This window comes from Scyliorhinus torazame, chromosome 6 (assembly GCF_047496885.1).
Source record: "Scyliorhinus torazame isolate Kashiwa2021f chromosome 6, sScyTor2.1, whole genome shotgun sequence".
Lineage (NCBI taxonomy): Eukaryota > Metazoa > Chordata > Chondrichthyes > Carcharhiniformes > Scyliorhinidae > Scyliorhinus > Scyliorhinus torazame.
This window is the reverse complement of record NC_092712.1, coordinates 241,350,764-241,378,733: the sequence shown is the minus strand read 5'-3', so window position 1 is coordinate 241,378,733 and position 27,970 is coordinate 241,350,764. Positions and strand designations below refer to the sequence as shown.

At 45.4% G+C, this 27,970-nt stretch overlaps 1 protein-coding gene across 1 annotated transcript in view; it reads left to right on the top strand.

Annotated features, from left to right (window-relative positions):
- LOC140425355 (chorion-specific transcription factor GCMb-like) overlaps positions 1-27,679 on the top strand; it is a 95,973-nt gene extending 68,294 nt beyond the window's left edge. Inside the window, exons 3-5 of the mRNA XM_072509535.1 lie at positions 13,918-14,030; positions 23,025-23,150; positions 26,178-27,679. Coding sequence (XP_072365636.1) covers positions 13,918-14,030; positions 23,025-23,150; positions 26,178-27,062 — 1,124 coding nt within the window. The 3' untranslated portion in view covers positions 27,063-27,679. The remainder of the gene's footprint in view (positions 1-13,917; positions 14,031-23,024; positions 23,151-26,177) is intronic.
- The last annotated feature ends 291 nt before the right edge of the window (positions 27,680-27,970 follow it).

Sequence of the window (27,970 nt, the reverse complement as noted above, 5' to 3'; positions counted from 1 at the left end):
CGTGATCCGAAATGGCTATAGCCGTATACTCCGTTCCCCTCACCTTCGGGATCAATGCCCTACCCAGCACAAAAAAGTCTATTCGCGAGTAGACTTTATGGACATAGGAGAAAAACGAGAACTCCTTACTCCTAGGTCTGCTAAATCTCCACGGGTCTACACCTCCCATCTGCTCCATAAAATCTTTAAGCACCTTGGCTGCTGCCGGCCTCCTTCCAGTCCTGGACTTCGACCTATCCAGCCCTGGTTCCAACACCGTATTAAAATCTCCCCCCATTATCAGCTTTCCCATCTCTAGGTCCGGAATGCGTCCTAGCATCCGCCTCATAAAATTGGCATCATCCCAGTTCGGGGCATATACGTTTACCAAAACCACCGTCTCCCCCTGTAGTTTGCCACTCACCATCACGTATCTGCCCCCGTTATCCGCCACTATAGTCTTTGCCTCGAACATTACCCGCTTCCCCACTAATATAGCCACCCCCCTGTTTTTCGCATCTAGCCCCGAATGGAACACCTGCCCCACCCATCCTTTGCGTAGCCTAACCTGGTCTATCAGTTTCAGGTGCGTTTCCTGTAACATAACCACATCTGCCTTAAGTTTCTTAAGGTGTGCGAGTACCCGTGCCCTCTTTATCGGCCCGTTCAGCCCTCTCACGTTCCACGTGATCAGCCGAGTTGGGGGGCTTCCAACCCCCCCCCCCTTGTCGATTAGCCATCACCTTTTTCCAGCTCCTCACCCAGTTCCCACGCAGCTGTATCTCCCCCAGGCGGTGCCCCCCCGCCCATCCTCTCCCATACCAGCTCCCCCCTCTCCCCAGCAGCAGCAACCCAGTAATTCCCCCCTCCCACCCCCCCCCGCTAGATCCCCCGCTAGCGTAATTACTCCCCCCATGTTGCTCCCAGAAGTCAGCAAACTCTGGCTGACCTCGGCTTCCCCCTGTGACCTCGGCTCGCACCGTGCGACGCCCCCTCCTTCCTGCTTCTCTATTCCCGCCATGATTATCATAGCGCGGGAACCAAGCCCGCGCTTCTCCCTTGGCCCCGCCCCCAATGGCCAACGCCCCATCTCCTCCACCTCCCCTCCTCCCCCCATCACCACCTGTGGGAGAGAGAAAAGTTACCACATCGCAGGATTAGTACATAAAACCCCTCTTTGCCCCCCACATTCGCCCCACCACTTTGTTCGAACGTTCTTTTTAATAACCCGCTCATTCCAGTTTTTCTTCCACAATAAAAGTCCACGCTTCATCCGCCGTCTCAAAGTAGTGGTGCCTCCCTCGATATGTGACCCACAGTCTTGCCGGTTGCAGCATTCCAAATTTTATCTTCTTTTTATGAAGCATCGCCTTGGCCCGATTAAAGCTCGCCCTCCTTCTCGCCACCTCCGCACTCCAGTCTTGATAAACGCGGATCACCGCGTTCTCCCATTTACTGCTCCGAGTTTTCTTCGCCCATCTAAGGACCATTTCTCTATCCTTAAAACGGAGGAATCTCACCACTATGGCTCTGGGAATTTCTCCTGCTCTCGGTCCTCGCGCCATCACTCGGTATGCTCCCTCCACCTCCAACGGACCCGCCGGGGCCTCCGCTCCCATTAACGAGTGCAGCATCGTGCTCACATATGCCCCGATGTCCGCTCCCTCCACACCTTCAGGAAGACCAAGAATCCTCAGGTTGTTCCTCCTTGCGTTGTTTTCCAGTGCCTCCAACCTTTCCACACATCGTTTCTGATGTGCCTCCTGTATCTCCGTCTTCACCACCAGGCCCTGTATATCGTCCTCATTCTCGGCTGCCTTTGCCTTCACGACCCGAAGCTCCCGCTCCTGGGTCTTTTGTTCCTCCTTTAGCCCTTCGATCGCCTGTAGTATTGGGGCCAACAGCTCTTTCTTGATTTCCTTTTTTATCTCTTCCACACAGCATTTCAAGAACTCTTGTTGTTTTGGGCCCCATGTTAAACTTCCACCTTCCGACGCCATCTTGGTTTTTGCTTGCCTTCCTTGCCGCTGTTCTAAAGGATCCACTGCAATCTGGCCACTCTCGCCTCCTTTTTCCATCCGTATCCAGGGGGGATTCCCTTCTGGTTTACCGCACAGTGTTTTTAGCCGTCAAGATTGCCGTTGGGGCTCCTATCAAGAGCCCAAAAGTCCGTTTCACAGGGAGCTGCCGAAACGTGCGACTCGGCTGGTCATCGCCGCACCCGGAAGTAATTTCTCCTCTTGTCTTAACCTGTGATGTTGCGACCTTGTTACTACACAATCCGCAAAAATCCCAGGATATTTGTCCTTCAACACTTCTGTTGTTTGATTGTCCACTGGCTTGTCAACCACAGTATGCATCACTCCACCCTGCGATCCAGCTATATTATTACCCAAGATAAACTCTTTTCCTGGACAAGATAGTTTCTCTAAATCTGCTACTACCACTTCACCACTCATCACTGGACTTTCCAACCTTACCTTATATAATGGAACATTACTCTTCTCACCCTGAATTCCACATATTATCACATTTTCTAGCAATATTCTTCCCAAGCTACATAACTCCTCATCTCTTACCATCAAAGACTGACTAGCTCCCGTATCTTTTAAAATTGTGACTTCTTTACCTACTCCTCCTGAGACACATGAGTAAACTTTACCCACACAAGTAAATTCTTTAAAGAGATCTGGCACCTTCTTATCAATCACCTCTTGATCAGGCTGTACAATCTTTTGCACCTCCTTCGCTTCACTTAGGCTTTACTTTACCACTTTAACAAACCCCACTGGCCTATCCTGTTTTACCAGATCAGCCTTCCCAGTGCTTTTCTTCAACCACCAACACTGTGACTTTACATGGCCTAGTTTATTACAGTGTAAACATCTGAAACTTTTCATTTCTCTCCCATCCTACTGGATTTGTTTTTTCATCTGAGGTACACTCTCCTTATTATCTCCCATCAGATCCCCTTTACCACTTGAGTATTTCTCTTTTCCCCAGTTTCTATCCCACACCGGCTGAAACTGATGTCGGAAACCAAACTTTGATTTATAAATTAATTCATAATCACCTGTCATTTCTGCTGCTAACCTCGCAGTTTTAACCCTCTGCTCTTCCACATGAGTTCTCACTACATCAGGAATTGAATTTTTAAACTCCTCCAAAAGTATAATTTCTCTAAGAGCTTCATACATTTTGTCTATTTTCAAAGCTCTTATCCACCTATCAAAATTACTCTGTTTGATCCTTTCAAACTCCATGTACGTTTGACCAAGTTCTTTCCTTAAATTTCTAAACCTTTGTCTGTCGGCTTCAGGCACTAGTTCATATGCAACTAAGATGGATTTTTTCACCTCCTCATATGTCCCAGATACATCCTCTGATAGTGATGCAAACACTTCACCAGCTCCACCTACCAACTTTGTTTGAATCAGTAATACCCACATGTCCTGTGGCCATTTCATTTGTTTAGCTACCTTTTGAAATGAAATGAAAAAGGCTTCTACCTCCGTCTCATCAAACCTTGGCAATGCTTGGACATATTTAAATAGATCCCACCAAGCCTTTGACTATGCCACTCATGCTCACAATCCTCATCACTATCCTCAGACTGTACGTTTCTCCTTATATCCGTCAATTTTAACTGACTGTCATGTTTCATGGCCATTTTCTGAAGTTCAAAATCTCTCTCTTTTTCCCTTTCTTCTCTCTCCTTTACTTTTTCCTCTCCATCTCTCTCTCTCTTTATCTTTTTCCCTGATCTGTATCTCCCTTTCTCTCTCTTTTCTGTTAGGGCTATTCTTTATTTTTCCCGCATTTCGTATTCAAGCTGCTTTAATTCTTTTTCATGTTCAAGTTGTTTGATCTGTAAATTAATTCTGTGTCTCAGGCAATTTTAAATGCTCAGCTACTGCTGCAATTACCTCTTCTTTTTGTGTGTTGTGAGGTAATGTTAGCTACAATGTTTTTGCCAAATCTAAAAGCCATTTTTTAGTCTCTGTTTGTAAGGTACTGCGTGTGACCTTTTCCACCCCCAAAAACTTCTGAGCCTCTGAAAGAGCCATTGTCCACAACACACTCCCTACTTAAACTGGAATACCACACTTGAAAAGCAAACACAAATTTGCTGACCCCTCACTGTCTTTAAGTTCACTAAGCCAACCCAATCACGAAAGATAGACTTTTATCCCGGACGAGCCCCCAATTTGTTATGGGCCAGGGTTTCGAGAGCCCCAAAGTGTATCATGGAGCTCACCTGATCCACAACTGTTTATAGATTTTGCTTATGAGGAGCATAGGGGCCTACCTTTCAGGTGTTATTCAATAAGGCCGTAAGCACTTTTAAACAAACAAAGTTTATTCTACAAATTCAGTGAACATTTTATAAACACATAGTAATCATTTTTATCAACCACAAACATAAATACCCCACACAGCCACAGCACTCTATATTTAACCCTTAATAACTTCCCTTTACTGTTTCACTCGCGTAACAACATCCATAAATCAGACAACACTTTTTTGATAAAACAGTAGGTTTGAATTCCTTACAGAAAACAGGTATTACTTTGAAGTTATCAAGTGATCTGGAGACATATTTTTAACATGCAGAGAGAGAGAGATTCCAAGATCCTTGTAGTCTGAATATAGCTCCAAACACTCTAAACCGAAAGTAAAACTCAGCCAGCTTCAAGCTCAAAACTAAAGTAAAAACCAGAGCCACCACCCAGCTCCACCCACACAATGACATCACTGCAGCCATTTGAGAAGACAAACATTTCTTAAAGGGACATTCCCATGGCACCCACTCCCACGGCCCTGTAATTTTCCCCATTGGTTGAGGTTCACACGCTCCTGCGTGACAGCCCCCGAGGTGATCACATGGACTGCAAGGGCACACTCCTTAAAGGGGCAATGCTACCATGGTCGCCACATTTGCTCATGACACAAAGATAGTAGGAAGGTAAATTGTGACAAGGGAGTAAGGAGGCTATAAAGGGACATAGATAGGTAAAGTGAGTGGGCAAAAATCTAAGAAATGGAGTATAATGTTGGCAAATTGCCCATTTTGACAGGAAGTTTAAAAGCAAAGTTTAGTATCTAAACAGTGAGGGATTTCAGGCCTCTGAGGTGCAGAGGAATCTGGGTGTTCCAGTGAATAACGAAAGGCTGCTATGCAGGTACAGAAAATAATTAGGAAAGTTCATAGAATGTTATTGTTTATTGTGAGGAGAATTGATTACAAAAGTCGGGAGTTGATGCTTCAGTTGTATAGTGCATTGGTGAGACCACATCTGGAGTATTGTGTACAGTATTGGTCTCCTTATTGAAGAAGATATGTAAATATGTTAGAAGCAGTTCAGTGAAGGTTTACTTGACTAATTCCAGGAATTAGTGGGTTGTCCTATGAGGAAAGGTCGGAGAGATTAGTTTTATACACACTAGAGTTCAGAGTTGACTTGATCGAAAGCTTTAAGATCCTGAGGATATTGACAGGGTAGATGCGGAGAGGATGTTTCTTCTTGTCATAGAATCTAGAACTAGGGGTCACTGTTGAAAATTAAGGGGTCAGCAGGCCTGAGGGGCTGAGTGGCCAACTCCTGCTCCTAATCCGTATGTTCGGATATAACAGACTTAATCGTAGCAGACGCAGGAAGGTGATCCCACCCAACACCCTCCCACCCAGTTAAAAACCCCACCGGCTCCAAATGTGCCATGGAGAGGGCGTTAAATTCCACTTCCTTTTCTCTGCAGCAGTTTGATATAGCTGAGTGTCTTGTTAGTGCATTTCAAAAGGCACTTAAGAGTAATTTATGTGGTTGGAGAGTGGAGTCAAACATAGACCAGATAAGGTAAGATTGGCAGATTTCCTCCCCTGAAAGGCACAAATGAGCCAGGTGGATTTTCAGTGACAATCCAATCATTTCATATTGATTAATGAGGCTTATATTGCAGGTTCATTAATTAACTGAATATAATTAACTAATATAAATACCCTCAGTTGCTATGATGTGATTTGTGCTCATGTCTCTGGAGCATGATCCAAGCCTCTGGATTACTAGACAAGTAATATTACTATGCTCCCCCACAGATGGCTCTTTCAAAGAGTGGCACAGATAAGATGGGCTGTAGGGTCTTCTATCATTCTACCAAATCTTTTAAAAGTTTCACCAAATCTCCAATTTGAAGGAATGAAACTTCAGTTTTGCAGAAGTTATTTTCAGTGGCATATTGGTTGTGTGCTAGTTTCAAAAAAACTTACCCTTTAACGGACAAGCTTGAACCTTTTTAGCTTAGTTTAGTAAATATGATATTATGCCAGTGCTGTAACTTCATAGAATTTACAGTGCAGAAGGAGGCCATTCAGCCCATCGAGTCTGCACTGGCTCTTTGAAAGAGCACCCTACCCAAGCCCACACCTCCACCCTATCCCCATCACTCAGTAACCCCACCCAACACTAAGGGCAATTTTGGATACTCAGGGCAATTTAGCATGGCCAATCCGTCTAACCTGCACATCTTTGGACTGTGGGAGGAAACCGGAGCACCCGGAGGAAACCCACGCAGACACGGGAAGAACGTGCAGACTCCGCACAGACAGTGACCCAAGCTGGGAATCGAACCTGGGACCCTGGAGCTGTGAAGCAATTGTGCTATCCACTATGCTACCATACTGCCCTGCCAAGTGTTCATGTGGTGGGTATAATGACGTTTCTGGAGGAGTAGGGCAACCTGGAAAGCAACTTCCAGATCTTCATGTTTAACTGCATCTGTAGGGTGCCTGGAAATTGCTTTCCAATTTACATTTTAACAACAATGAGCACTAATACCCTCTTTGTTGCCTTTACTGAAAAATCCATTACATTGCATTTGCATTGGGATTAGATATTGGGAATTTAGGCATAGTGGATAAAAATCTCTAGATCAAGTGAACAAAAGACAAGAGTTTACCTCATGATTGGACACGTGTTCAAGGTATCCCCCTCGGGTGTGACCACCAATGTGATTATCAATTCTTCCATAACAAGACAAAAATTCCTATCAATCCTTCTGGTAGACACTGGAGTTATAATGCAGCAATACAAATTATCAATGATGTAAGATTGATTTCCGTGCACTCACCAAGGCTGCTTCGAAAGCACCTTCCAAACCCATGACCTCTACCACTTAGAAGGACAATGGAGCAGATGCATGGGAACGCCACCACCTGCAAGCTCTCCTCCAAACTGCAACACCATCTTGGCTTGGAACTATATTGCCCTTCCTTCACAATTGCTGGGCCAAAATTCTGGAACTCCCTCCACAACAGCCCTGTTGGTGTACCTACAGAACATAGACTGCAGCAGTTCAAGAATGAGGCTCATCACCACCTCCTCAAAGCAATGGAGGATGGGCATAGAAATTCTGGCCTAGACTGTGACACCCACATACCATGAAAAAAATAACTACACCGAGAAGCCAGATTGAGACCTGCTTCCCGTGTTTACTGGCATTGATGTACTGCCATCCCTGTATTCATGTGAAGTACATTCAGGTATGTATCAACTGTACTTCATCAAACAGAAGCAGCATTCAACCATGACTTCATAACATCTAGTACACTGTAATGAGAGAACATTTATGATCAGACTGCCCAGTGAAATAACTGGAATTCAAAGTTGACCTTTCATGACATCCCACATGACTTCAAAGCCAAATAATTATTTTTGAGATGTAGTTATTATTGTCATGTAAGAAAATACAGCTATAAACCAAATTTCCATTGACAAAAATTAGCTAAATAATCAGATAATCTATTTTTGGGAGTGTTTTCATCGATTCATAGGCATTTACAGCACAGAAAGAGATCATGCAGCCTATCGTACCAAGCCGGTCAACAAAGATCTGACGACACTAATTCCATTTTCCGGGGCTTGGCCCATAGCCTTGGAGGTCATGGCAATGAAAGTGAATATCAAAATACTTCTTAAATGTTACAAGAGTTTCTGATTCAACCACCCTTTCAGGCAGTGAGTTCCAGACTCCCACTAAAGTTTCTCCTCAACTCTCCTCTTAGCCTTCTGCCTCTTACTTTAAATCTATGCCCTCAGTTATTGACCCCTCTGCATGGAAAAGGTGCCTTCCTATCCACCCTATTTATGCCCCTCATAATCTTATACACCTCTATCATGTCCGCTCTTAACCTTTGCTGCTCCAAGGAAAACAGCCCCGGACTTTCCAATCTCACCTCATAGCTCATAGTTCTTGTTGTTCTTTTTGTTGCGCTTGTTGATTCTGTTTTCGTTGTTTTTGCATTTATTCTTGTTCTTTTTCTTGTCATGCTTGTTGTTTCTGGGATGCTTCTTGTTGCTTTTGTCGTTCTTGTTGCGCTGCATGTTGTTTTTGTTGTTGCTGTTGTTCTTGTTTCTGCTGTGCTGCTTGCGGTTTTTGTTGTTCTTGTTGCGCTCAATGAGTGTGCCATGTGGATGATTTGAGTCATTGTCACAATTATTGGTGACAGTGTCCTTTGTGGTATCTGCTACATTGAGCGTTTCTTCTTGAGAATTGTGAGAATGATCTGATGTTGCATTGATGTTGGTGACATCAGTCATTTGTAGTGGATTTGATTCCTCTTCTTTGCTTACTTGGTACTTCTCTTCTCGAGTCATTTCTGGGTCACTTGAATCATCATTGATTTCTAGGTGCTCCTCTTTTGGAGTCATTTCAGGTTCACTTGAATTATCATTGATTTCTTGGTGTTCCTCTTTTGGAGTCATTTCAGGTTCATTTGAATCATCTGTGATCTCTTTGTGCTCCTTTTCTGGAGTCAAAATCTTCAAGATTTCTATTGACGTCTCTCTGGACTCTTGGTGCTCCTCTTCTGGAGTCAAAATCTTCAGGATTTCTATTTACGTGGTCTCTCTGGACTCCTGGGTGGCCGTCCTCTGATGTGCTTCTGTGCAGATGAGCTGAGATATGTCAGTCTCGCTGTGATCCTGCACATCCTGTATGGGAATTGTGATTTATTCGTCACTTGTCTCACATACAGTGGGTAGACATTCAGTGTCTTCTTCTGGTGGCTCAAATAAGCTTGATAGATCTTCATGGTCTTGTACATGCATGACGTTCGCTATGGAGTGTTTGCTTGCTTCCATTTTTGAGTGTGTCACCAAGCTGTCTGTGGAGGCTTGCATCACTCTCTTTGTGGAGGCTTGCATCGCTCTCTTTGTGGAGGCTTGTGTCGCTCTCTTTGTGGAGTCCTTCATTGCTCTCTCTGTGGAGTTTGTCATCGCTCTCTTTGTGGAGTCGTGCAATGTTCTCGCTGTAGAGTCGATCTGTGCTCTCTCAACGGAGTCGTTCTGTGCTCTCTGTGTGGCGTCGTTTTCGTCTTGGGTATTGCTGTCATCCAATGTATCGACGATCTGCCATGGCACCATGGTATTGGATTCATCTACCATGAGAAGAGTCGTATTGAGCTTTTCAACCGTGTTGCTGATGCTGTGATCAGCATATCCGAATAATTCTGCCATGTCTGAGTAGTATTGTGTGTATTGTTCGATAGACAAATCATTGCTTTTTGTTTCGGAGTTGTGATCGTTCTCTTCATGTTCAATGAACAAATCATCTTCTTGTGTGGAGGCTGGGATCCTTCGTGGTGCGTGGACCACTCTCTGTTTCTTGGCGTCAGGCCACAGCATAATCCTGTACTCACGAGTCGGGATGTCATATCTGCTGGGCTGAAGATTCCGCAATCCAAAGAACTGATCGTCGGGGTCTTCACGGTACAACACCTCTAGTTGCGGTTCGGATTTGGTACTGGGGTAGCCTCTCCCAAGATGAAATCTTCATCTGAGTTGTAGTCTACAAGGACCATATCATCTTCTAGGGCGGTGCTAACTGCTTGTTCCAGGGTGTTGTGACAGTTATTTTCAACTGCTGGTGTAAGTTCGGGCATTGTTCTGTCTTTTGAGGCAAGAAAATGGGGGTTTGCAGCTTTAAATTTCTGTTTGTTCACTTTTGTGCATTTCCCTTTTAAGTGGGCGTGGTCCTGTTCCTCTGATGTCATAACGCTCGTGACGTCATGCGTAGGACTCGATTGCCCATGCGCACACCGAGTTTCCTGTACTGTGCGCTCTTTTCGCAACTGAGCATGTGCGGCTCCTTTCTCAAGATGGCTGCCGCTCCATACCTCAGTCTTCCTCCGATTCAACCCTACCTCCGCCTCGTGGTGAGTGTTCGCGCCATTTTTAACGATTTTGTTTTCTAAATGATGATTCTGTGTTTGTAGAGACTCAAAGTACTGATTTTGTTTTTGTTCATAGCAAGGCATTTTTCTATAGCGATTTCTAGAGTTAGATACTTATTTTGTGAAAGTTTTTCCCTCAAATTTTTATCAGATAGTCCAGAAATTAATTGCTGCATTATCACAGTGTCTCTGAAATCAGCATAATCACAGCCTTGTGGTATTAACTTGAGATTTGTAATAAAATCAGAGATGGGCCCTCCATTTCTCTGACAAGAGTTAAATCTTTCCAGCAACTCACCAGACGGACTGTTACAGCGTTCATCAAATTTTTTGAGTATAACGTCTACTTTGGTGTTGTCCTCACCTTCAAAATAATTAAAGCAATTATAGATTTCTCTCGCTTCATGCCCTCCTGTTGAGAGTAGTAGGACTATTTTCGTTGCGTGCTCTGATCCCAGATTCTCCCCATCCCCATATTCAGTATGATCCCAGATTCTTCCCATGCCCCTTGATGCCATTAGATTTTTTAAAAAATCTATCTCTGTCTTGAATGCATTCAGTGTCTTGAATACATTCACAGCCCTCTGTGGTAGAGAATTCCACAAGTTCACTATCCTTTGAGTGAAAGAATCTTTCCTCATTTCAGTCCTAAATGGTCTACCCTGTATCCTGAGACTGTTCTAGATTCCTCAAACAGGGAAAACATCCTCTCTACATCTAGTCTGTCCAACCCTGTTAGAATTTTTACATTTCAATCAGAGATCTCTCATCCATCTTAACTTTAGTGAGTACAGGCCCAGTCAAACCAATCTCTCCTCAAAGGACAATCTCGCCAACCACAGTATCAATCTTGTGAACCTCCGTTGCACTCCCTCTATGGCAAATATATCCTTTCTTAGGTAGGGAGACCAAAACTGCACACAATACTCAAGGTGTGGTCTCACCAAGGATCTGCACATCTGCAGTAAGACATCTTTACTTCTGACCTCATACATCCTGGCCTTTGTTTCAAAGGGAATGGAATATAAATATAGGAAAGCCATACTAAAATTTTACAAGGTACTAATTAGACCTCACCTGGAACACTGTGAACCGTTTTGGTCCCCTTATTTGAGGAAAGATTGATTGGCATTGGAGGCAGTCCAGAGAAGGCTAACTAGGTTGATCCCGGGTATGGAGAGCTTTTCGTATGAGGAGAGGTTCGGTAAATTGTCGAGTAGAATAAGAAGTGACCTTACTGAGACTTATAGGATTCTCAGGGGGCTTGACAGGGTAGATGCTGAGTGGATGCTTCATCTTGTGGGAGGGTCTAGGACCAGAGGTCATAATCTTAGAGTAAGGGGTCAGCCATTTAAGACAGAGATGAGGAGGAATTTATTCTCTCAGAGGGTAGTGAATCTGTGGAATTCTTTACCACAGAGAGGTGTAGAAGCTGGGTCATTAAGTATGTTCAAGGCTGAGATAGATATTTAATCAGTAAAGGAAACAAGGATTTGGGGGATAAGGTAGGAAAGTGGAGTTTCTTTTCCTTTTTTTAAAATTTAGAGTACACAATACATTTTTTCCAATTAAGGGGCAATTTAGTGTGGCCAATCCACCAACCCTGCACATCTTTGGGTTGTGGGGTCGAAACCCACGCAAACACGGGGAGAATGAGCAAACTCCACAGGGAAGTGACCCAGAGCCGGGATCGAGCCTGGGACCTTGGCGTTGTGAGGCAGCAATGCTAACCACTGCGCCACTGTGCTGCTCTGGGAAAATGGACTTGAGGATTGTATCAGATCAGCCATAATCTCATTGAATGGTGGAGCAGACTCAATGGGCTGAGTGGCCTGCATTGTAATGTCTTATGGTCTTATAGGGGGCTGAAGGGTGGGTCAGTAAATTTGCTGATGACATCAAGATTGGTGGAGTAGTGGATGAGGTGGAGGGCTGTTGTCGGCTGCAAAGAGACATTGATAGGATGCAGAGCTGTGCCAAAAAATGGCAGATGGAGTTTAACCCTGATAAGTGCGAGGTGATTCATTTTGGTAGGAAACATTTGAATGCAGATTACAGGGTCAACGGCAGGGTTCTAAGGAATGTGGAGGAACAGGGAGATCTTGGGGTTCATGTCCACAGATCTCTGAAGGTTGCCACTCAAGTGGATAGAGCTGTGAAGAAGGCCTATAGTGTGTTCGCGTTTATTAACAGGGGGCTTGAGTTTAAGAGCCGTGGGGTTATGCTGCAACTGTACATGACCCTGGTGAGCCCACATTTGGAGTATTGTGTGCAGTTCTGGTCACCTCATTATAGGAAGGATGTGGAAGCATTGGAAAGGGTGCAAAGGAGATTTACCAGGATGCTGCCTGGTTTGGAGGGTAGGTCTTATGAGGAAAGGTTGAGGGAGCTAGGGCTTTTCTCTTTGCAGCAGAGGAGGATGAGAGGCGACTTAATAGAGGTTTATAAGATGATGAGGGGGATAGATAGAGAGGACGTTCAGAGACTATTTCCTCGGGTGGATGTAGCTGTTACAAGGGGGCATAACTATAAGGTTCAGGGTGGGAGATATAGGAGGGATGTCCGAGGTAGATTCTTTACTCAGAGAGTGGTTAGGTGTGGAATGGACTGCCTGCTATGATAGTGGAGTAGAACACTTTAGGAACTTTCAAGCGGTTATTGGATAGGCATATGGAGCACACCAGAATGACAGGGAGTGGGATAGCTTGATCTTGGTTTTGGACAAGGCTCGACACAACATCGAGGGCCGAAAGGCCTGTTCTGTGCTGTACTGTTCTATGTCTATGTCCATGTCTTGTAACTCAAGTCCTCCTGCAATGAAGGCCAACATACCATTTGCCTTCCTAATTGCTTTCTGCACCTGCCTTTCCGCATTCATTGACTGGTGTATAAGGATATCCAGATTCCTTTGTGCATTCACACTACTCAATATATTCCCATGTAAATAGTACTCTCCCATTCTGTTTTTTACACTGAACTTCACATTTAGCTATGTTGCACTGTATTTGCCACGTGTTTACCCACTCACTCAACTTGTCTAAATCACCTTGAAGCCTCCTTGCATTATCCTCACAAATCACAATTCAGCCCAGTTTTGTGTCGTCAGCAAACTTGGAAATGTTACATTTGGTTTCCTCATTGAGGTAATTTGCACATATGAAAAAAGCCTTTGGGTTTTCCTTATTCTACACTCTTGGCTTTCCTAATTTTCTTTTTAACTTCCCCCCCCAACACTTGGTTTAAGGTCTCATCTCGAAGACATTGTGTGCTCCAGCCTGGGAGTGGAACTTGAGCCCACAACTTTCTGACTCAGGGGCAGAGCTACCAATAAAAAACATCTGACATTTGATGTGCTACTTAACATGCTGAATTTGAATATTAATGCCACATTTGAAGTAATTATAACTTTACTTTGATGCATAAGTGGAATCACTAAAGAGTGCACATTAACTGGTTTATCTTTTAATTCCATGTTGTGGAAAGTAGTTGGGTAATCTTGGAAATCGAGCCTCTATTGAAAAGCCACTCCCAGTAAGAGTGCCCAAGGCACAAGTTTGAATCTTTGAAAGATACTGCCTGTGGGCGAGGCTCTCAACTGGGAGCTGGGAAAATTAAAAAAAAACACTGAAGTAGGAATTGGGCCCGTCTTGTTTCCTATTCCTGTATTATAAACATCCTAATTGATAGATTTACGGATTTATGTTTTGCAGAAAGAGTGTGTCCAAACTGTAACTCAGCGTTGGAACTGATATCCTGTCGAGGTCACAGTGGCTATCCTGTCACAAACTTTTGGAGGCTTGATACCAAAGCTATATTTTTCCAGGTAGGTTATATTTAGACACAAAGGTGTTCAATTAAATAACAATACTCAACATATTATTTAATCTTTTTAATGACACTCTACCATATTCCTCAATCTTGCCCTCTGTGCCACACTTTGCCCAGAGTTTGCATTGAGAATAATATTATTATGAAGTAAATTTGACAACAAATCTGTATGTGTATGGTTAAATGCAGAAAGTGTGGACTTCATTCCTTCCCAATGTATTCAAGATTTTTAAAAATGTTTTTTTTTAACTTTCTCTTTCTGTTTTCTCGCTGTCAATCCTACCTTTCTTTCCCTCTATTTACATTATTTTCTTTCCATCATTTTGTAATGAGCGGGTATGGAAATAGAAGGATAGCAGATGAATGGCTAGAGAGATGATGCTTTAGATTCCTGGAAAATTGAGACTGGTTCTGAAGGGAAGGGGAGTACACAGATTTGGCAGGTTACACCTCAACATGTCTAGGATCAATAGCATCACAAGGTTATTTGCCAATGCCATCGGGGAGAGTTTATACTAACTTGGCAGAGAGCTGAGAACCAGAATGGAACACTAGAAAGGAGAAACAATGTTAACAAAGATTGAGAGAATCAGATAGCACTACAGGATAAAAGAGTATGGTGTTAGGAGGGGATCCAAACTAAGAGCGAATGCAGTAAGGTCACAGTTAGGTTTACAGTGAATGCATGTAAACAGACAATTCATAGTAAATAAGATTGGTGTTCTTCAGGTGCAGATAGCCACATGCGAGTCTGAAATCCCAACTGCTGGGAAGTGCAGCAACCCATGTTCCTAATGGACATCCCTGTGCACCCACACACTTAGATTGCCTGATGCCTTGTGAGTGTTCGTTTGCAGTAAGGTGCAACGTACGTGCACTTAGTCTGGCACTCACAGCAGATCATTCATCCTCTTCCTGCTCTGCTGGCCATTTCTGGCACTTGGGCACTCTGCCACAGCTAGCCAGGTACCTGTTCAGTGCCCCAGGTAGTGCCAACTAGGCACCTGAAGCATCAGGTTGGCAGTGCCAGGGTGCAATGGGGCGTACCAGGTAATTGCCCTGCCCTGTCCCCGATCACTCGGGGGGCTTTAACGGCCTCAAAAATAGAACATAGAACATACAGTGCAGAAGGAGACCATTCGGCCCATTGAGATTGCACCGACCCACTTAAGCCCTCACTTCCACCCTATCCCCATAATGCAATACGCCTCCTAACCTTTTTGGGCACTAAGGGCAATTTAGCATGGCCAATCCACCTAACCTGCAAGTCTTTGGAATGTGGGAGAAAACCGGAGCACCCGGAGGAAAGCCACGCAGACACGGGGAGAATGGTGCAGACTCCGCACAGACAGTGACCCAGCGGGGAATCGAACCTGGGACCTTGCTGCTGTGAAGCCACAGTGCTATCGTGCTACCCAGAGTGGCCACTCCTTGTGGAGACCAGTACGAATTAGTGCCCAGGAAATGATCGCCGGTGCAGTCAGTGACTCCCAGGTGCTGGGTGAATGCGTATATTCAAACGAGCCTAATGGTTCAATGAAATGATTATCTAGATCATGCCCAAGCTATCAAGAAAAATAGTAGCTGGAAGTGAATGTGCTGTTGACATTTTTGTGACAAATTAAACAATTGGTGCCAATGTTTCTTCAAAAAAACAAAAAAAAATTTAGAGTACCCAATTCATTTCTTCCAATTAAGGGCCAATTTAGCATGGCCAATCCACCTACCCTGCACATCTTTGGGTTGTGGGGGCGAAACCCACGCAAACATGGGGAGAATGTGCAAACTCCACACGGATAGTGACCCAGAGCCGGGATCGAACTTGGGACCTCGGCGCCGTGAGGCAACAATGCTAACCACTGTGCCACCGTGCTGCCCTTAGTGCCAATGTTTCTGTGGTGATAGTTCTCTCACACTTCTAGAGTAACCAGATTGCAATTTATACAGTCCAATAAATGTTAATAATCCAACTGTGAGAATTACAATTCTTGTGTGGAATGGCTTCATGACAGTGGCGAAAATTTGAACCCTGGATTCATCTTCCTAGAAAGTAGCCATCTTGATTACAGCCTTTCTATTAAAAATTAAAGTTATGTAACTAATATCAAATAAAACCTAGGCCTGGATTTCCATGCCTCTAATTGTGATGGTACTGATGCAGGCGGCGAATTTAAAAATTATAGATTAACTTTTTGATTCCTGCCTCCACAAGCCTGCCAACCCCAATTCCACAAGCCTGCCAACCCCAATTTTTGCTGGTGCGGGATAAGGTTGCGGATAGCAGAGCCACATCTTTCACCCCCTCGCCAATGATTCCATTCCGGGGGTTGACATCTCCTAGCCCCCTGCATTTTTCATGGAGTCGGGTCAGCTTCTCCATAATTCATGGTGGTTTTAACTGACAAAGCCAGCATTTATTATTCATCACTAGTTGTCCCTTAGGAGGTGCGAGAGTCCTTCCTGAATTGCTCCTTGTATGATGCTAATCCCGCAACTTTGTTAGGTAGGACGTTCCAGGATTTTGACTGCGTGACGATGAAGAAATGTCCAAGTCAGGATGCTGAGCAATTTGGAAGGGGACTTGGAGGTGATATTGTTCTCATGTACCTCTATCCACTTCTCTATCTAGATGATAAAGGTCACGGTTTTGGGGGTGTTATTGCAAAAATGCCTCGGCAATTTGTTGCAGTGCATTCTATAATCACTAAACACTGCAACCACGCGGCGCCATTGGCGCTGATTCTCCATTTACCGGAGAACTGGCAGCCCGGCGTCAGAGTGGCGTCGCAGGATTCGCGCCCCCCCGTCACGGGATCAGAGAATCCCACCCCTCATCTCTGGATTTCATCTCTTGTGTGCATGTTTGGACAACAAAAACTTGTATTTGTAAAGCACCTTAATAATAATCTTTATTGTCACACATAGGCTTACATAAACACTGCAATGAAGTTACTGTGAAAAGACCCGAGTCGCCACACTCCGGCGCCTGTTCGGGTACACGGAGGGAGAATTCAGAATGTCCAATTCACCTAACTTTAACATAATGGAACATCCTAAGGTGCTTCACAAGAGTGTGATGACCAAAAGCTGGTCAAAGAGGTAGTTTTGAAGGAGCATCTTAGAGGAGGAAAGAGAGATTAAAAGTTAGGGAAGTTTAAAGAGGGAATTCCAGAGCTTAGGTCCTTGCCAGCTGAAGGCATGGCCAATGTTGGAATGATTAAAATTGGAGATGCGGCCAGCATTAGAGGGGAGATATCTTGAAGGAGTTGGAGGAAATTACAGAGATAGGGTGGGGTAGGGACTGGGTGCTGGAGAGTGTGGGTGAGGCCATGGCAGAATTTCAAAACCAAGGTGAGAATTTTAAAATTGAAGCATTTCTTAACTAAGAACTGATGTTGCTCAGTGAGCAGCTAGTACAGATATATTAGGTGGATGGGTCTTAGTGTGAGTTAAAGCAACAGAGTTTTAGATAATTTCAAGACAGAGGTGGTAGTAAGTGTGTGGTCTAAGTGTATGACAGCACTGTTGGCAATGCCCTCCACAATTTTACTTTGCTGATGTTAGCTGATGGGTTGGTTATCCATAAGGGTTGGTGGAATTGCAGATAGCGATGAGGACTGTCAGAGGATACAGCAATACATAGATTGGTTGGAGACTTGGGCGGAGAGATGGCAGATGGAGTTGAATCCGGACAAATGTGAATTAATGCATTTTGGAAGGTCTAATGCGGGTGGGAAATACACAGTAAATGGCAGAGATCTTAATAGTATTGACAGGCAGCGGGATCTTGATGTACAGGTACACAGGTCACTGAAAGTGGCAATGCAGGTGGATAAGGTAGTCAAGAAGGCATGAGGCATGCTTGCCTTCATCAGTCGGGGCATTGAGTATGAAAATTTGCAAGTCATGCTGCAGCTGTATAGAACCTTAGTTAGGCCACACTTGGAATATAGGGCTGGATTCTCTGAAAATGAGACTGTCCCTATACCGGCGTAAAAACGGTGGAGTTTTACTCCTGAAAATCCATGAAAAAAGTTAGATGAATTCAAAGCCCTGCAGGGGGCGAGAAGGGACCCGGAGTGACTTTCGCAGCATGCGGTTGGCGGCGACCTCCAGCAGCCGCGCCGTGCTCCATGGCGGACTTGGACTGCGGAGCCAGACAAAAAAGATAAACCCCCCGATCAGCCGTGCGCCCGAGCATCAAACCCCGCACATTTAATCACCAGCTGCCTATAAGGCCCCTCTTGGTCTCCGATTCGCCCGCACCCAACCAGGGCAGCTGCGGACGGAGTCCGCAGCCACCATGCCAGCACCACAACCAGCAATAGGTGGTTAGTTCCACGCCGTCGGGAACCTGGCTGGTCGGGAGCGGAGGATTGCTGGGCGGGCTTCTGGCAATGGCCCCCTGGTGGCGTTGCGTACTCCGAGGCAACGCCGATCTTCAGTGCCAGGCTTGATTACGGCGTGAAACTTGATTCTCCACCCCGGCGCCACCCACGATTTTGGCATGGGGCTGCAGAGAATCCAGCCGATAGTGTTCAATTCTGGTCGCCAGACTACCAGAAGCATGTGGAGGCTTTGGAGAGGGTACAGAAGAGGTTTACCAGATATTGCCTGGTATGAAGGGCATTAGCTCGGAGGTCAGGTTGGATAAACTCGGTTTATGCTCACTGGAATGATGGAGGTTGAGGGATGACCTGATAGAAGTCTACAAAATTATGAGGGACATTGACAGAGTGGATAGTCAGATGCTTTTTCCCAAGATGAAAGAGTGGGGGACACAGGTTTAAGATGCGAGGGGCAAAGTTTAGAGGAGATGCGTGATGGAGGTTTTTTACACAGAGGGTAGTGGGTGTCTGGAACTTGCTGCCAGAGGAGGTGGTGGAAGCAGGGACGATAGTGACGTTCAAGGGACGTCTTGACGAATACATGAATAGGATGGGAATAGAGAGATACGAACCCCGGAAGTGTAGATGGTTTTAGGTTGACTTGCAGCATGGTAGGCGCAGGCTAGGAGGGCCGAAGGGCCTGTGCCAGTGCTGTTCTCTTCTTTGTTGTTTGGTTGTCTTGCTTTTTTGTTGACAGGACACAGCTGTGCAATTTTCCACATTATCAAGTAGATGGCAATGCCATTTTTTCAAATCTATTTAGGGATGGGTGACAGATGGTTAAGATTTACAAAATGTGTTCACACTCATAGAGATATTTACCTAATGTCGAAGACAAACAACATGGCCGGGTTTCTCCCACCACGAGCGCCGGATCTGAGAATCGCGCCATGCCGCTCCGACGTAGGCCGGCGATTCTCCGCTGCCGATTCTCGGGCACCCGCGGGATTGCCGCCATGCCGATCAGGGGCTGTTGAAAGCAGCCCCCCCCCGGCGATTTTCTGGGCCTCGGCGGGCCGAGTGCCTGCCGAGTTCAGCCGACTCCCACCGGCGTAGGCTACGTATGGTCCTACCCTGCGGGATCTCGGAGTTCCGCCTGCGGGGGCAGTCCTGGTGGAGGGATCCAACCCCGGGGGTGGCCTCCACAGTGGCCTGGCCGCGATCAGGGCCTACTGATCGGCGGGCAGGCTAGTTCCTACGTCCTATGTTCCTCCGCGCCGGGCCCCTGTAGGGCTCCGCCATATTGCCCGGGGGCTGACGCGGAGAACGGAACCCACGCGCATGCGCGGACGCACGCTGGCCGTGGCGGCATGCATAAACTCACGGCGGCCTTGTCGCGCATGCGTGGACTCACGCCGGCCGTGGCGCACTGGCTTTCGCGCGCCAGAGCAGCGGACACCACTCCAGCCCCCTACTCGCCCTCTAGGAAGAGGTGAATACCTGCTACTTGAGGCTCGTTGATGCCGGAGTAGCACCCGCCGGTGTCAGAACTTGGCCGCGGGATTGGAGAGTCCCGACCCATATATCTAAATTATAACAAGACAATCAACATGCACGGTAGCACAGTGGATAGCATTGTGGCTTCACAGCGCCAGGGTCCCTGGTTTAATTCCCCGCTGGGTCACTGTCTGTGTGGAGTCTGCACGTTCTCCCCGTATCTGCGTGGGTTTCCTCCGGATACTCCGGTTTCCTCCCACAGTCCAAAGACGTGCGGATTAGGTGGTTTGGCTATGCTAAATTGCCCTAAATTGGAGGATGGCTTTCCCGTCAGAGGCCAGTTGCAGCCCTTAAATGAACTTTGAAAGATAGCTTTGGGGATGTTCCACTGCTATTGGCATTCTACTATACTGGACCACAGAAGGTAACCCTAGCAGCAAGGGCCAACCCATGAAATGGCCACCCCTGCCTCCACATTTCTCCTCTTGTTGGGTTCTGCCTGACTAGCCTTCATGACCCCAACCTTGGTGTCAGGGAAAGCCCATGATGATGTTCTGGGCTAGGTGCAGTTCCATCACTGACCATGGCTGCAACTGAAGTACAGCCACCCGTCCAATTGACCAGCAGCACCAGGAAACAGAATATCATCCTTTAAAAGGAACCTTGATGCCAGTTTAAAAAAAATTCATTTACAGGATGTGGGTGGCGCTGGTTAGCCAGCATTTATTGCCCATCCCTAGTTGCCCTTCAGAAAGTGGTGGTTCGTTGCCTTCTTGAACCACTGCAGTACCTGAGCTGTAGGTACACCCACTGTGCTGTTAGGGAGGGAGTTCCAGGATTTTGTCCCAGCGACAGTGAAGGAAAAGTGATATATTTCCAAGTCAGGGTTGTGAGTGACGTGGAGGGAAACTTCCAGGAGGTAGGACTCCCAGGTATCTGCTGCTCTTGTCCTTCTAGTAGTGGTCGTGGGTTTGGAAGGTGCTGTCTAAGGAAGTTTGTCTGATTGCCGCAGAATTCAGTGAGGCTTTGGGAAAAGGTGGAGTTGTCCCTGGCTTTCTGACCTGCTGTTAGACCTGCCACTGCCCCAACAAAATTTTGTCCATAGAGTCATTATTCTACAGGAGACCATAATGTTGACAAATGTGAGGTTATCCATTTTGGTAGGAATAATAGCAAAAGGGATTATTATTTAAATGATAAAATATTAAAACATGCCACTGTGCAGAGAGCCCTGGGTGTGCTAGTGCATGAGTCGCAAAAAGTTAGTTTAACAGGTGCAACAGGTGATTAAGAAGGCAAATGGAATGTTGTCCTTCATTGCTAGAGGGATGGAGTTTCAGACTAGGGATGTTATGCTGCAATTGTATAAGGTGTTAGTGAGGCCACACTTGGAGTATTGTGTTCAGTTTTGGTCTCCTTACCTGAGAAAGGACGTACTGGCGCTGGAGTGTGTGCAGAGGAGATTCACTAGGTTAAAGGCAGAGCTGAAGGGGTTGGATTACGAGGAGAGGTTGAGTAGACTGGGGCTGTACTCGTTGGAATTTAGAAGGATGCGGGGGGATCTTATAGAAACGTATAAGATTATGAAGGGAATAGATAGGATAGATGCGGGCAGATTGTTTCCACTGGCGGGTGAAAGCAGAACTAGGGGGCATAGCCTCAAAATAAGGGGAAGTAGATTTAGGACTGAGCTTAGGAGGAACTTCTTCACTCAAAGAGTTGTGAATCTATGAAATTCCTTGCCCAGTGAAGCAGTTGAGGCTCCTTCATTAAATGTTTTTAAGATAAAGATAGATAGTTTTTTGAAGAATAAAGGGATTAAGGGTTATCGTGTTTGGGCCGGAAAGTGGAGCTGAGTCCAAAAAAGATCAGCCATGATCTCATTGAATGGCGGAGCAGGCTCGAGGGGCCAGATGGCCTACTCCTGCTCCTAGTTCTTATGTTCATTTGGTCCATCAAGGCCGTACCAGAGTCCCATTCCCTGCTCCATCTCGATAGCAGTAATCACTGACACATTTAACATTTTTTTTTTTAATTGCTGAAAAAAAATCACAGGCATCATGGCCGGGATTCTCCAAGCCACTTGGCCGCAATCGCGCTCGGCGCGGGGGCGTTGAATGGGCGTCAGACCCGTGATCGGGTCCGACGCCACTCCCGCGATTCTCCAGGGACCTGCGAATCGGCGCCAAACGCGCGCGCGGTTGAGGCGGTGCCGGTCGGGGGCCATTGAAAGATTCTCCGCCGACAACTAGCTGAGTTCCCGCCTGAATGGTTCACTCATAGTTCCACACGGCAGGAGCTCGGAGTGGCGGCTGCAGACTCAGTCCGCGGCCATCCTGGTGGGGGGCGGGGGGATCCATCATCGGGAGGGGCCTCCAGGATGGCCAGGCTCAAGATCGGGGGCCACTGATCGGCATCTCAGAGGGGCCTATATTGTCAGGTCCGGCCCTCTGTGTGGGTCCCCCATGTGCGGCCGGAAGTGCAAGGCCCCGTATCGACAGCCGGAACTGCGAGGAGCACCTCGGGGCCCTGCTAGCCCCCTGCAAAACGGAGAATCACTCTGGATTTTCTCCAGGAAAGTCCAGAGTGATTTGCGCCTGTTTGCCCGTGGGCGTGGGGACATAGCCCCATTATCAGAGAATTCCGCCCACGGTTTTCTATACATACAAGCAGCATGCATTGGAAAACTTTACCTCCTAAAGCGGGGTTTCTGAGATTAAAATTGGTTTGAATTGGGTTGTTAGATATGGGGCTGGATTCTCCGCCGTCGGGATGCTCTGTTTTGCCGTCAGCCCGGGGGTTTCCCAATGGCGTGGGGCTGCCCCACAATGGGAAACCGCATTGACCAGCTGGCGAAATGGAGAATCCCACCGGTGGAGTGAGATAGAAATGTGGCGCGGTGGGGTGAGAATCCAGCCCCATGATATTTCATTGTTACACTTCATTCTTATTTTATTGAATGAATAATGATAATAAATGTCATTATTTACGTATTCTCCACGTGCAATCATGTGAAACAATGAACTATGTATGGGTCAGCCTGATGATATTTTATAAACAGAAGTTTATAATCTTTAGTGTAAAATAACATTATTGGTTTTGATACTGTTGGTCAGGGCTATGTAAAATCCATACTGATCAACATTAACATATTAAATACACAGGCCAAAGGTGTACATGATCATCCAAGACCAGAAAGTAAATCAGAAACAGAAGCAAGAAGAAGTGCTGTGAAGAGACGAATGTCCTCCCCACACTTTGTACATAAAAAGAGGCATATGGAATCAGAGGTAGGGAACACGTCATTGTTTCAGATTTTGCTAAGAATGTTGCAACAAGTTGGGATATTCCATTAATTGCTTACTGCATTACCATCTGCCAAAACACCCTCACCCTTAAACATTGATGGTTGAGATGAATAACTGATCATAGAATCATAGAACTTACAGTGCAGAAGGAGGCCATTTGGCCCATCGAGCCTGCACCATCTGTGGAAAGAGCATCCTACCAAGCCCATACCTCCATCCCATCCCCATAACCCCACCTCACCTTTTTTGGACACTGAGGGCAATTTAGCATAGTCAATCCACCTAACCTGCACACCTTTGGACTGTGAGAGGAAACCCACGCAAACACGGGGAGAATATGTAGACTCCGGATAGACAGTGACCCAAGCCGGAAATCGAACCTGGGACCCTGGAGCTGTGAAGCAACTGTGCTAACCACTGTGCTGCCGTGCTGCCCTCGGTGTCAAGGGAGCGGCGTGCTGTGGGAGGGCCAGTTTCAAGGGAATTTAGAATTGCAAAAAATTGAAACCCATGTGGTGGGGATATGCTAACATGAAATGGTCAGTTGGAACGGTTATTACTATAATATAATGTCTCAGTATTTTGAACGAGAAAAGATTTAATTGGGATTTAAAAAAAATTAGAGTAACCAATTTTTTTTTCCAATTAAGGGGCAATTTAGCGAGGCCGATCCACCTACCCTGCACATCTTTTTGGGGTTGTGGAGATGAGACACAATGTTCAGGGCTACCATCACTCAACCCAGCCATTGTCAATGAGTACTCTCTGCACATGTGGCCCTGGGCTGGCCCCCATATTCCATTAGCATCAGCCTCCAGTGACACTGACCCTCAAGGGCACAGATCACCAAGCACCTCCTTACATTCTAAAATCCCTCCTCAGCTATGAACTGTCCCCACTGCAAATCGTCATCATCCTCTTGCAACCGCTCCCTTCCCATGATACAAGCCTTATCATTGAGGGTGTGTGCTGCCAGCGGTCAGATGGGAGAGCCTGGAATGAGTGTGAGGATGATGGGATGTCCTCAGTGGTTCGGATCATCACCTTTCATGAATCAGATGGTAATGAACACATCCTGAGCTTGTTTGTCCCAACTGGCCATCGGCACTGCCTCATGACCAACATCTTCTCGCTCCAGGACTCTTCTTCCTCGTCCACCTCGATGATCTCCAAGGAAAGGTGCCACTCCTCCATCTCCTCCTCAGGCAGTTCTCCCCCCCCTGTTGAAGTGCCAGGTTGTGAAGGGTGTAACAGACAACCATGATAGGTGATATCCTCTGTGGACTACATTGCAGGGCTCCACCAGTGTGCTTGCCCAGTTGGTTAATGGTGCAGGGTGACCATAGCAATCACTGAATCTGGAGGTGAGCGCAGCATGCTTCTCGCTGTTGTCACGTCACACTGCCATGGGTGGATTATTGGATGGTGGAGGTGATTCCTGTATGGAGGCAAAATAATTAGATGCAAATGTAGTCATGAGGTACCCAACGTTGCATGGCAGGAAATGCAGCCCACTACTGAAAGGGGGAAGGAATGATTGTGGCGAGCTTTCCTGCCTTAGGCCTCTCACAAGACTTTCCTCTCCTGTAGTCAAACCCGCCTGAATTAAATGGGAGCAGGAAATCACAGACATGATTTTCAATCATGTAGATGCAGTGTGGAAATATCCTATGGAATTATTTCTGTATGCAATTTTATTAAATGGTTGTTATCGATGGAAGAACAGTGCAGGTATTGTGGGGATGCTAATATGGGTAAAAGGGGACATTGTGGGAGACTGATTTCATGGGCTTTGCACCACTTATGATTGGGATTGCCCTGAGTCATAAAGATTCTTCAACCCCTCCTCCCATGACATTGAAATATAGAGCTAAGTAACACATTGACTAGTCAGTTTGTTACTCATCTATTTAAATTGCTCTGTGCTGAGTATTATTCAACTGATTAAAATGCAGGTCAGAGCAATGGACTATGCATTAGCACTGTCACTGGGCTGGCACTTAGTCACCAGTGGAGACAGTCCTCCTGGGCAGCTCTCTCTCATAAATGTAAACCTTACACAATGCAACTTAAAATAAAATCTTCAGCAAAATCTGTGCTCCATAGATTTTTCACCAAAATATTTGACTCCTCTATTATTGAACCAATTCCAATTTCAAGTCATTTTATTTTCCTCCAGCAGCAAAGTGATATCTTTTTCTCTGGATGCTATAACTAATAGGGTTTCACCAGACAATTTTTCGGCAAAAAGTTATTATTCTCAGTACTATTTTTAGGAGGCTAGAAGTTTGGGAGTAAATTAGAAAAGATTTCAACATATCCTGCCGTTTCCAGTCATCAGTTTTAATTCCTGTCTCTGCCGCTATGATTAACAGCAGAAAATATCTCTCAAATTGTGGAACATACCCTGTTAGTACTGAGATGTCATCAGGTTGACTCTCGAGTGAGGGAGACTGAAACAAAGCTTTGCTCCACTGGGAAACTGGTAACATTTTGTAAAATTCCGGTACCAGCCTCCCCGAACAGGCGCCGGAATGTCGCGACTAGGGACTTTTTAACTTCATTTGAAGCCTACTTGTGACAATAAGCGATTTTCATTTCATTTCATTTCATTACTTTTAGTATATTTTTCTGGAGAGATGTTTCTGAACTTTGTACAGAAAGACAAATATTATATTGGCAAATGACCATTAGAAGCAATTTTTTAACATCGAGTACCTATTTTTATTTTTCCAATTAAGGGGCAATTTAGCGTGGCCAATCCACCTGTGTATCTTTGGGTTGTGGGGGTGAGACCCACACAGACAAAGGGAGAATGTCCAAACTCCACACGGACAGTGACCCAGGGCCGGGATCGAACCTGGGTCCTCGGCACTGTGAGGCAGCAGAGCTAACCACTGCGCCACTGTGCCGCCTAATATCTAGTATTTCTAAAATGTGAAGCATAACTTGTCTAGGTATCTTGCACTATTTATTATAGTTAATATTTTGTTATTTGCTTCCCTCCAGGCAAGTAGATATCATGACAGTGGTGGTCCCTTCAGCAGCCTCCACCACATGTCTTGTATGGAAGCTCCAGATAGATTTGGCATAATAGCAGAATCAAACTTTCCTATTCCATCACATCATTACTCACCATTTCAAAATGCAGAATCTTTCAAGCCTGCTTATGATTCCAGCAGCAGTTTTGTGGAAACAGCCTCACCACTTCCGAAGGTCTCCAATCCAAGGATCTATGTACCTCGAGGCTCCTGTGGCTATGATTTTACTATGCCTGGCTATATGGGCTCTAACTCTTATTCAGCTCTTTATAAAGATTCTAGTAACATACCATCTGAAACTGACTCAGGAAAGATGTGTATCCAACTCAATGGATCCCAGCACAACATGGGCACTCTGAATGTCCATGATCGGAACTTTGATGGGCCAAGTAAACATCACGGGTGGAAACAGATATTAAAAGGATATGGAGACCGGAATGAATGCAGCCGTGTCACACCCAATTCAAGTCATTACTACAATGGAGAATACCCCTGCAGATTAGGTGGCACTGGGTCCACGCCTCCAGCTCTGCAGACTATCATAACCACGACTACTAAGGTTTCCTACCAAACTTATAAGCCTGTGGCTAAGTTTGGTGACAATATTTGTGATGCCAAAAATCTTCCAAACTGTAATCACTTGGCAGACACCCTTTCTCCTATAATTTACCCTGAGGCAAAGTTCCAGGAGGATAATGGCATGATTAAATCAGCCACAGCCTATCAACAAGAAGTACCCTCTAAAACAGAACGGGCCGAAGGGCTGGAAAACTACAGATATGGAAATTATTCCACAAACTCCTACACTGACCGAATAGCTCACCCCTTCAGATATGATGCTGGAGAATACTGAAAATGAACTGACCAAAATATTCATCATTCTGGGCTTAGGTGTCACATTCTGACCATGCTTATGATGCTCATTGTTTTATTATCACACAGTGCACCTTCGGAATTTCAATCCACTCAAGATCTGGGTTTGCAAGTGACACAGTGTTATTAAATGTTCTAGAATGCTAAACAGAAAGCTCTGTTTTCATCAAAAAGGAATAATAATGTTTGCATAATTTTTAGAATGTGTATTTTCTCTGATGCTTAAAAATGATCTGTAATTTAATTTGGGAACTTCAGGATAAAATCCAAGGCCTTTCTTTAAAAAGCCCAGTGAAATACAGGAAAAGCCTCAGTGGAATCAGATTGAACTGAACTACTCTAGAATCAATGTTTCAATTCTTCAAGAATTTCTTTTAGCTCAGGGCCAATCTGAAACATGTTTATTTCAAATGTAAAACTATAAAACAATTCAAATCACCAAGACTTACTTAGATTAAAGATGAACATTGTTTTGTCTCCTGTATATTTCTATGCTCAATGTTTATAATCAATACCCTTGTCATTCCGAAAGTTTTTATCATGTCCATAGTTGAATGTTTGCTATAAAATATGATTAAATAAACATGTTAGACTTGATGTTAAACATATATAACCCAAAAGATGGTCTGGATATGAGTTGCGATGTTGTCACATCATTTGCCTTGTTATTTTGTTCCTCAAGACGAATGCTAGAGATCTATAATCAGATTTTGTTCATTCCAACTGGACTGTGCAACTGAAGTGCTGTCCAAGTCCTCCAAAATTATCTCAAGGTAACTAGCCATTTAGCAGGTAAAATGAGCTGGGCATTTGGGGTAGCTTTGGATGCATAGAGACCTTAATGTCAAATTTCTGCTTAATTTTACATTCCATCAGGTTTATAGGCAG